We start from the raw sequence: 11,313 nt of genomic DNA on the forward strand, positions 1-11,313 counted from the left end.
TTGTTGAAATAACCTCGCCAGAATTCATAATGGAAAGTACTTCCCATTCTAGTCCCATTTGTGGGTTCTGAGCACTTGAAAATCTGGCTTGACATATTTTGACTAAGAAAAATCTTGTGACTGAAGTCAGGCAAGTGTTGGATCAAGCCCAGTATTAGCAGTAACAGACCAGCATGTACCTCTGTGCAATGTAACACTGCTCACAGCTCATGCTGTCTCAAAAAAGCACTCTTGGTAGCAGTGAAAAACATTTTCTATATCTGTTATAGTTTGTGCATGTTATTTTAGGCTTCTTATTTCCAAGGTAAAAGAAAACTTTATAAATGCCCTGTTACGTTTTTTTCCAGCACTTTGACTTTCCTTTGCCAAGCCCTTTGAATGTGTTTGAAATGCTAGTGATACCAGAGCAGGAGTACCCAATGGTCTGTGTAGCTATCAGCAAGGGTACTGAACCAAACCAGGTTGTTCACTTTGAGACAATCAACTTGAATTCTGCTTCTTCATGGTTTACAGAAATTGGTGCAGGTAAGACTGTTGGTCGATCTTGCAGCCATTTTATTGTCTAGTAACTGTTGGATATGCCTTCCTCAGCAGTCATTTGGAAACTTTAGGCTAGGCAAAATGATGCAGCTTCTCTACCTAAAGCATACTGAAGACGATTCCAGGTTCTGCTTGTGATGACCTGCCAACTTCAGTATAAAATGTCTGTCTTAAAAGGCTCCAGTTTCAGATACATCTTTTAATTTAAAAATCTCCTTAGACAGTAATGCAGACCCTGCTGATTGCGTTCTCATTTGTGGCTGCATACTCTTTCCTGGGATCAGTTGTAGTCCTCTTTCCCCTTCTTTCCTGTGTACAAATGCACATAAATGCATTCTTGTCTGTTCTCCAGCTCTTGGGGGGAGGCTTGTCATCCTCAGCTGGCTATTAATAAATAGAAGATTCTGTTTTATCTTCAAAAGCTACTTGATACCTTGCAGATGTTTTTTTCCCGCAGGCTTTGTTGGATATACTTTTTAACATTTAAATCTGCATTTTAGCAGCTGTACCAAGAACTTCATTAATAAAAACTAGAAAAACTATTAAATCTAGTTTAATATCAGCACAATAATCTTTCCAGATGGGGATTTATGGGCACAGAGGAATTTTTTTAGGAGCAAAGATTCCCTTGATGAATTTTGTTGTTCTTTATCATGCCTCTTTGTGAAGGAAGCTGACATGCTGTGCTGAGCTGCAACATAAAATGTATTTTAGGGAAATAAACAGTAGTGCTTTCATATTAAATGCCTGCTTTGAACTGATGGGTTTGTCCTTAGGCCCTGTACTTCTCCCAGAAATTTCTGGGATCATATAGCCTTAAAAAAAACCCCTGAGTAACAAAGTGTAGATTGCAGTAGACTTGGAGCATACGGAGAAGGCTGTAGCAGTTGCTGAGAGGTTGAGTGGAGGCTGAGATCAGTCTTATGATGTGAGATAAAACAATCTGTTTTCTTTTTCACAAGGCAATCAGCAGTTAGATGCCATTCATGTAACACAGCTGGAAAGAGACACTGTCTTAGTCTGCCTGGACAGTAAGTAATACATCTCTGTTGGGCAAATTACCACACCTTGTGCAAAACTTCTTTTGCCACAGTTGTTGATTTTAACTCTGCCACAAGTTAATTTTTCTCCCTTCATTACTAATTTGTGTTGTAATATTTCAGAATAAGTAGGAGTTCCTTTTGACTCTTGGGATTCCACTTTCCCTCTTCATGTGTGGATCATTCTTGTTTCTTTTCAAATTGAAATGAAAAAAAAATTTCAAATTCAAATTGATCAATTAAAAAACAAGCTAATCAGAAATTTTCAATACTTACTTGGGGAAAGTGGCATTTGCCTGTTGCATGTGCTAGCAAGACAAATAGCCAGTACTCCATCATACACCAGAATTATAACCATAACTCTCATACATCATATGTTAATACCTCAATGGGAACACTGCAATGACTTAGTCTGCCTAAATTTTCAACCTTTATGTTGAATTCACATTTCTGCACTGTTAGTTATTTGCAGGAAGGCTGTCAGTAGAGTCTAAAAACATACAAAGTGTGTAAGAAGGTTTTCTATATTTATTTTGATAGAAGGATGCTCTTGATTTTGTTTTCAGCAGATGTTGTTGGGTTTAGGTTTGGGCATTTCTTAGTGCCTGAAAGATTAAATTAGTATGTTTTACTTAAAGCTGTCAGTAATCCTTTTAGCAGTGGGTTTCAATACTTGTTTTTCTGTTTTCTTGAGAATTTGTGAAAATTGTGAATTTACAAGGGAAATTGAAGTCAAGCAAGAAATTGGCCTCCGAGCTGAGCTTTGATTTCTGCATTGAGTCCGTGGGTAAGTGATTTGCTTCTGTGTTGCCTCTCAAGCACTTAAGAGGGATGAGTGCTGAAGGGGTTTCAATGATATATACTGGTCTAGTGCACCCAGTGGCGCCTGACACTAAAAATTGCACGTGTCAGTATATTGTGAGGTGTCTGTCTCCATTGACATGTTGAAGAAAGTAAAGCAGTTGTCAGGATAGCATGTCCAATCTGCATGTGTTTCCATCTGTTGTCATTTCTGGTTTCAACTAAATCGTGGTACATCTTACTTGTAAAAAAAAGACTGACTAGTTTCTGATCATTTCTGTAGCACTGAGAAAAAGCTTTGGGGAGGAAAAATGGTTTAGTAATACCTAAATGTGTGTTAGTCTTCTAAAAGCTAAGATTTTATTTAAAGTGATAGCACATCCAATTTTTTAATAGTCAGGATAATAGTATTTGAATCTGATTTTTTGAGGACAGGCTGCTGTCCTCTAGTAGTTTAAAGACAGCCACCTTGTTTCTGAAACTTGAATTGTAATTAGTAAGCAAGTATTTCTGCTGTAACAAACTCTCAGGAGTATCTAACATAAGCTTAATAATTCGTATCTCAGAAACTGCACTTCTTTCTGCAATCAAAATCAATAAAGACAGAACTTGCTTTTGTTAGCAGTTCTGTACAGCTTGTATTTCTGGGTTCTTCGGGCATCTTCCCTTCAAAAGAAGATTCTTGATAGAGGTATTTTGTATTTTAACAGCAGTTGGTAAAACAGTGCACATTCCTTTATACAGCATCTCTATTTAGATCTGGCAGATCTGTCCTGAAAAAAGATATTTTTAATCAAGCCTGTGAGTCTTTCCTAACTTCTGATGTGTTCTAATTAACTGCTGTATTTGTATCATACAATATCTCCTTCTGACACATGCATAACATGACTCAACCATGCCATCTTCTTGAACTCTGGAGGAATTCATAGACAGAAGCATTTATCCCGAAGTCTTGCACTTAGCAGCTGACATTCAATAATGTGAGCAGTTCTTTACGCAGCAAGTGGATTCTTGGGAATTCAGGGTATTAAACAACTTGTCATGCTCCAATTGCTGGGTGGAGTCGGGAGCAGCAGGTGAAGATTAGTTTAAGGCTGTTGTGACAAACATCGCTCTTAGGATTCTGCTGAATGCCTTTGTTCTGTGCATTTAGGACATGGCTAATACTGAGCAGATACAAAATGTCATTCAAATGAGTAATAAAGGGAAACAAGTAAGATTTAGTAAAATTAAGCACAGTGTAAAATGTTTCTGTAACGCAGCTTAAAGAACATCAGGCTCTTCATCCATTATTTTCAGCAGTCTGGTAATTAGATCATTCAGAGCTAGTAGCTCCCTGTTTTCTCTCTTTGGCCCTGAATGGAAGACTCCTCCCAGTTTTTATACTCATACCTATTTTGAAGTATATATAATAACTCTAATGATCTGTAATTTCCAGAAACCCACAGTGTTTTGGTTGGCAGCGTGTTTATGTGCTTCCTGGTGTTCTCTCAAGAATCATTAGGAAAACAAAGATCCAGAGAATAGAAGTGAAAGGGAGAGAAGGAAAAACCAGAGATGCTTATCTTGTCCTGGCAAACAAGGAATGTCTGAGTAGTATGTTTTGAACTGCACTTTAAAAAGTAATGTGTCTCAGATCCAAACAGTAATTTCAACCCAGCTTTCCTACAGTGAACAGGTTGCCCAGAGAACTGGTAAATGCTCCATCCCTGGCAGTGTTCAAGGCCAGGTTGGATGGAATCTTGGGTGACATGGTTTAGTGTGAGGTGTCCCTGCCCATGGCAGGGGGGTTGGAACTAGATGATCTTAAGTCTTTTCCAACCCTAACCATTCTATGATTCTGTGATTCTATGATTCTGTGATTTTTGGAGTTTGGTTCTTCTACCAGGAGTCCAAGTTTCACCATGTACTTTCTCCATATGCTTCCAATTACCACTGCTGGTGAGAAACTCAGGTTTCTCTGGTTCAGATAAGCCATGGTTGGGTCTCATTTTGTGTTTTTCCTTTGCAGTGTGCCTTCAAGACAGTGTGCTGGCCTTCTGGAAACATGGCATGCAGGGCAAAAGCTTTAAGTCAGATGAAGTAAGTAATCTCCCAATCTCTCCAGGTTTAATTTCTCTCTGTTCCTGATTTAGTACTTGATGCTTTGCCCCTCTAGCTGCTTCCTTAGTGATAACACTTGTGCTCCATGTTGTCATTTCTTCAGGGTGCTGGTTGCTTCCTCTGACTTTGCCTACATGCATTGCTTTTGGTAAAGCACACACACACAGGCTTTAGCCAGCTCTGTTTCCAGGAATATAAGGCAGAGACTCAGACCAGTAAATTTCATTTTGCTACTGAAATGGACCTAAATGTCTCAATTTTTTTACAGGTTACCCAAGAGATATCTGATGAAACAAGGGTTTTCCGCTTACTGGGATCAGACAGGTAATCACCTTGAAGTAACATAAAAGTTTTATCTGAAGCAGCTTTCTAGCTTCCAGCTGGAACTGGCTGCTAGCTCAACACAGACCTGTCTGTAAGCAGTACTGGGGGAGGCAGTAATACTGTTTCTGCCTGCAGTAGCCAAAAATTTAATTGGTGATTGTGTCTGCATCCAAAATGATTACTCTGTGACCTCCGCTTTCCACTGCAGAAGATAGAAGTGTGAACACAAACACGAGCTTATAGAGGTAGAGTGTGAGGCGATAAGTGACAGGGAGAGGTGAGAGCCAGCTTCGGCTTGTAGTGAGCAGGAAAAAAACCCTTCTGGCTTAGGTTTTCCTGGTGAATTGGTGAATTATCGTGGCAGTTAGTTACTTAAAAAAAATCTTCACTGCTCTGGACCTTGAGGTCTGGAAATAGCACAGCAAACTAGATCACATGCAGGTGCTAACGCACAGTGGCCTAAATGCACTCCATTACCCATAACATCCAGATGATTCCTTTCAGCTACGGAAGCTGGGAAGAGGTGCAGGCACCTGCAGGTTTTTTTACCTGTGGTTTCTCAGGCAGCCAGAGTCCTAAATGTAGAAGTAGATGGTAATGAGTAAAGAAATCAGTTTTAATCCCTGATCTCCTGCTCCCTCATTTGGTCTTTGGGACTCCTGGCTCTGACTTGCTTTCTGTAACTAATCCATAATTTTGTGTACTTAACATTTTTTGATCCCCAGGTTGAGGTCCTTGTGCTGTATGCAGTTTTGCAGACAAACCCTTTTCTTCTACTCTGATAGCACTGAACTGCCAAACCCTTTGTTTGATAACTTTTCCATCTCTGTACAAATGGAGCAGGAGTTTCACTGCTATTCAGGTGAACCAGATGTGGTGGCGCCTTTTTGGCTTGGATCACTTTAGAACTATCCAGTTGCAGAAGTGAAGATCAGGGACAGAATCTGTTAAGGGAGAGCATTATCTTTGAGGACAGGTTTTCCAGGGGAGCCTACAGGAACATGATCCAGCAGGAGAAAGGCTGAGTTGGGGTTGAGTGTTTCCTATGAACCCATCGGCTGATAAATATTTAGAAGAGAGGAAAACTGTTTACAGTAGTGGCTGATGCTTATCACAAGGTGTAGGATTTTATGGGCTGTAGATGATAGGAGGGTTTTGTCTCTTTACAACACTGGATCTGAGAGTACTTCCTAACAGAAGCAGGGACATAACTTATCTGAAGGTGGAGGATGTCTGTAACACATTGTGTGTACCTGTGGTTGAAAGGGGCAGATTCTGGTTCAAGAAGCTTTTTCTGGTCCTCTGTTCCTTGTTTATTCCACTTTACTGTTTTTATCAGAAGTGATGCTGGAAAATGAGGTAACTGATTTAAAAAATAAAGTACCCACAATATTTAGGTGAACCTATATCCCTCCAATCTGTAGAAACCTGTGAGCAACAAGTTTATTCCTCTCAGTAGTAACACCATGTGCTTTGTATTTTGTTACTAACAGGTTTGGATTCTGTTTGTGTTTGCTTGCAGAGTGGTAGTGTTAGAAAGCAGGCCCACAGAAAATCCGACTGCACACAGCAATCTCTACATCTTGGCTGGACATGAAAATAGTTACTAAGCAACGGTAACCTAACGCAAATAACAGAGTGAATTTGCCACACGAGGAGCGAAGAAGCATTAGGAAACTTAATACAAACAGGACTGTGACTTTCTTTTCTTGACACTTAAATGATGTTGGTTTAGGGTGGAAATCAATACATTTTTGCAGCTGGGAACAGCTGGTTCTGTCTTTTTGCCACTGTGTGGTTGGTTATATTGAGTTTGCTTAATAAAAGCTATGAGATAGATAGCCCTTTACTCATTAGTTATAGGGAAACAGAGCCTTTAAAAAAGTGTTATGCAGTAAAGGTGCCATAAACTGTTAAATATTTTACTTCCCTTGGATTTTCCTTATGTTCTGTAGATACAGTGCTGGCTGTTTCCCTGTTTTATACTGAGTCTTATTCTTAATAAAACAGATTTGTGTAGGAAGTGAAAGTATCTGCAAAGCTTTTTGGTTTTAAATCTGCCATTCAGTATGGCTTTGTATAATAGATTATTTAATCCTTATTTATTAATCTGCTGCTAGAATGGTGTAATGTGTCTAACTATTAGCAAAGGAAGGTTGCAGAGCAGCTTACAATTTTTTTTTCTTTTTAAATTGTATAAAGATTTGATTTTTTTTCTTGTAGGGATGTAGTGCATTACTGAGGGGAATGTTACAATGTCAGTTGATCTTGTAAAAATGCAGTTTTGTACAACAGAATATTTTGTATTGATTTTTTTGCCTGCAGAATTGCCATAAAAGGGATTTTCTTATTTACTAGCTGTAGGGTATGTGTACACAAAATAGAATATTGATATCAGACTTCTTGCTACTGGGTGGGTGTGTTCAGGATACATATGTGTGTGTGTGCATGTGTGTTAAGTTGACCGGCAGTGTGTATTTTTTTTATATATATATTTATATATATATAAAAATGTACAAAATATATATGCTTTATTTTCATAAATTAGGGATATGCCTTGTGACATGAAAGGGAAACTGTACCTGGTTATCATCCTTAATGAATGAAAGTATCATGTATCAAACTGCCCATGACGTATAGTTTATTTATGCTATTCCAGAGGGGATCCTATAGGGATAACTGAGTTTACGAGCTTCTTTTTTTGTACGGCATCCAAATGTTGTCAGTCAGAGGGTCATTTAGAAATGGTTATTTCCCCAGCTGTGTAGTATAAATAAATATGATAAGAACCAGTATTCTATATTCAAGCTTTTCATCACTTTTTCCCTTTCCCTATTTGTCACCTGCATTTTTCTTTCTCTCTTCATTTCTCCATTCAACAGTCACATCGGTTCCTTTTGTCTTCCTCATTACTTACAATTCATGAGGTACCATTAAATAGAAATACAGACTGACTACAGGATAGCATCTGGTTTTACTACCTCACATTAACCTGCTAGCTTTGATGTAGGTAAACACGGTCCGTAGGCAGATACAGCAGCAGTTCATAATTTGAACTGAGGGGTTTTTAAATTAAATCTGACAGCATACTGCTGCCTTAGGAAAGACAGGTTAGAAGTTTCATCCATCATTGTAATAAAACAGTAAAGGTGTGTTAACAGCAGCTTGGCTTGTCTGGGGGCTCTGCTGACACAGCAGAGCCAGAGTGGTTTGATCTTTAACTCGCAACCTGAGGAATGGGGTGCTGGGTTGTCTGCTGAGGCATCAGACTACGTGATTCATAATTTAACATTGACGGAATTAACTCAGCACACGTGGTGACTTAGTAATGTCTTTTTGTTACTAGGTACAGCTGGAGTTTTGTGTTGTTCTGAGGATCTGGGAGGGAAAAAATACCTGCACACAATTTAGCATTTTATACACTTAGCATTGTCATTCAAAACTAATTCTTGTTATTTACTTGATATTGAAATCAAGTCAAGCTTTTCAGTTCTTGAAACAGCAAGCAAAGTTTAATAGTGAGTGTAGAGATAAAAAATAGTCCACAAACAATGTATTAAAGATGTTTTAAGTGGTCAGGTGTAGTTGGATCAGCAGTATTAAAAGCAGGCCATGCAATTTTTGTGTTTTAAAGAACATGAGTTCTTTAGTACTGAAGTTACTTCTCCATAGGTAACAGTGATTGATGATTAACCCTCAAATAGTATAACTTCTAGTCTACAAAGACTTAAAAAAAAAAAAAGAAGAGAAAGTGAAGCACCAGGTGTAGATGTAGAGCAAGCACTTTCACTTAATTTACCTCATTCACTGCAGAAGGTAATTTTGGCTTAATTTTTGAAAACACATAAAGATGATCTCTAAAAGACTAGGAAAAAAACTGTAAATAAAATATGAATATTTATGGGGAATAACTGGAGTAAATAACTATTAGGTCGTGACATTGTCATGCAAAAATAATGAACTGAAAGTATTTTTCTTTGAATGACATGAATGGTGATTTGCGGAATCATAAAAAATGAATCTAGGAAAGTTCTTGTTTAAGCAAACCTCCTTTTTTAGCTGTTGAAGTGTTTGTAATGGCATATTCTGAAATGCTTTGACTGATTTTTATAGACAGTGGCATTTTTGGCATGATCTGCAAGATACTGTTTCCCAGTGTAAAACCTCAGTTCTTACTCTTAGAGGGGTATAGCACAACAGATTTGCATGTTCCATAGCTGAACCAGCCAGTCTCAGTGACTCTGACTAGTGTAATTTGTATTTGTTAGACTGTTTTATGTTAGTCGGGTATTGTTTATATCTTTGTTTTTCTAACATTTCAACCAAGGTTGAAAAAGCCTAGTGTGTGGGTTTGGAGTTTATAAAGCAAAAGCTAGCTCAGCCCCTCATCACTGTTTCGACAGCTGTTAAAGTATTAATTATTTGATGCACAAGGTTCATGTATTCAACTTGAAAGCCTTAAAACAATATCCCAGTGCTCTTTGAAGTGCAGACAGTATTTGAAGAGCAGCCTGTAGATTAGTCTTTTCTCATTTCCTAACCAAATTCATTGTGACTGAAAAATACAACTGTAATTGTGATGACACCTCTTCAAAAGATGAAAGGTACAACGCATCAGTGAGCCACTATATCTCGGAATGAAAAGGACAAGACTGGGAGACTTCTGAAATGTACTTTTTACCTTGTTTAGCCATTAGATTGTAACTGAAACTCTAACTGCACTCATTCCAGTTTGTATAACTAGGCTTTGTTCTACATAAATTCCTGTTGCAGTTCATTTCAGTCTATGCCAAATAAACTCTGCTTTATTTGATACCTAAATGCGGTGTGGTAGACTTGCTGGGAACAATACCTTATCAGACATATCTCAAAAGAATTCAACTGGGCTCTAGGTTTTATGGCAGTGGGAAGGGCGTGATCTGGGCCTGAACACTCTTCTCAGTCCTGCTGGGTGCTTGGGAGCCACACGGCATCACCCACATACAGCAGGTTGACCGAAGGAAAGGGAGATCTATGGATAGTGCAGAAATGAGAAATCAGGTTAGCAGTGGCAAACCCTTTCCAGCTTTGTGCTGCCCGCCGCTCTGCTCCAGCACAGCCCTGCTGCCAGTTGCCTGGAGTCACCACGGAACCCCTTATGAGTTGCTCAGCTTGAAAAGCAGAGGCTGGCTTGTGCCAGCACAAGCAGAACCTTGTGCCCGGTTCATCGGGCAGATGGCAAGGTGGCTGGTGGGCAATAAAGGAGAGTTGCTTAGAAAAAGAAAACATGAATGTGAGCATTTGATATTCTGCCCCTGGACACAGCTTGGCCTCAGCAGGATATACAGCAGTTTGTACAAGCCTTGCTCTTGTGTAGTGGCCACCTGTGCACTTAAGACCTTAAGAACATGTAGTTCCACCCTGCTGCCATAGGCAGGGACCTTCCCTAGACCAGATTGCTCCAAGCTCTGTCCAACCTGGCCTTGAACATGGCGAGGGATGAGGCAGCCACAGCTTCTCTGGCCAAACCTGTTCCAGTGCCTCACCACCCTCACAGGGAAGAACTTCTTCCTTATGTCTAACTTAAATCTTCCCTTTTTAGCTGTACTAACTTAAATCTTCCCCTTTTTAGCTGTACTCCCTGACAAAGAGCCCCTTTCCAGCCTCCTTGTAGGCTTCCTTCAGATACTGTAAGGAAGTCTCCTCGCAACCTTCTTCAGGCTGAACAGCCCAAATTTTCTCTGCCTTTGTATGGGACGTCTGTGTCTGTAAAATCTACTGCTGGAAGCAATAGCCACCAAAAAAGTTCCATCAGGGTATGAGGGAATGGCTAAAGAGCTAGGGCCCATGAGGATAGGTAATGCCAAGGTAAGAGATGGAAATACTCACTGAAAGGATCTAGCTCCTGGTGGGAAGCTCATGAGATGGCAGACACCTGAGGTGCTTGAACTGTACAGGGCAGAGATGTTACAGGGAAATGCATCGTCTTCCGGGTCCCACACCAACCGTGGAGCTGGAACGTCGCTGTGGCAGCGCTCCACAGGATGCCTGTGCTTCCCAAACAGGCAACCCCTTACCCTGTGCGGCAGCCAGGCCTCGCTGTGGAGCGGGTGCTGGCCCTCGGAGGCAGCTACAGGAGAGTGCGGGTGCTGCCCGCTCTGGGGAGGTGTTCCCTCTTCCCCCCAACCTCCAGGGCGATCAGTAAAAAACAGCGGCCGCTGTGAAACTGCGGAGCGCTGAGGGGGGGGGCGAAGGCAGAATGGAGCTGTGGGACGCGAGGCCTGAGGGAGGCGGGGGACTCCTGTGTCCCCGAGAGCGGCCATGGCCCGCTCCTTCCTGGGTTTGTGGTCCCCAGGGCGGTTCCTCCCCCGCTCCCCTCAGCGTCCCGGGGACACACGCCGACACTCGCCCGCGGGCCCCCCCGCTCCCTCAGGGCCCGCCCCAGCCACAGCGCTGGCGGAGGGCGGGCGGGGCCGTTGTCCGCGCCGCTGGGGTAACGGTGGCCGCTGTTGGGTCCACAGCTGGG

At 41.0% G+C, this 11,313-nt stretch overlaps 1 protein-coding gene across 2 annotated transcripts in view; it reads left to right on the forward strand.

Annotated features, from left to right (window-relative positions):
* MAP4K5 (mitogen-activated protein kinase kinase kinase kinase 5) overlaps positions 1-7,608 on the forward strand; it is a 67,415-nt gene extending 59,807 nt beyond the window's left edge. For both annotated transcript variants that reach the window (XM_057408454.1, XM_057408455.1), the window contains 6 exons: positions 348-525; positions 1,503-1,571; positions 2,275-2,367; positions 4,393-4,463; positions 4,753-4,808; positions 6,331-7,608. In XM_057408454.1, coding sequence (XP_057264437.1) covers positions 348-525; positions 1,503-1,571; positions 2,275-2,367; positions 4,393-4,463; positions 4,753-4,808; positions 6,331-6,418 — 555 coding nt within the window. In that variant the 3' untranslated portion in view covers positions 6,419-7,608. The remainder of the gene's footprint in view (positions 1-347; positions 526-1,502; positions 1,572-2,274; positions 2,368-4,392; positions 4,464-4,752; positions 4,809-6,330) is intronic.
* The last annotated feature ends 3,705 nt before the right edge of the window (positions 7,609-11,313 follow it).

This window comes from Pezoporus wallicus, unplaced genomic scaffold, assembly GCF_028554395.1.
Source record: "Pezoporus wallicus isolate ANWC-B61680 ecotype Strahan unplaced genomic scaffold, APGP_CSIRO_Pwel_v1 contig_13350, whole genome shotgun sequence".
Taxonomy (NCBI): domain Eukaryota; kingdom Metazoa; phylum Chordata; class Aves; order Psittaciformes; family Psittacidae; genus Pezoporus; species Pezoporus wallicus.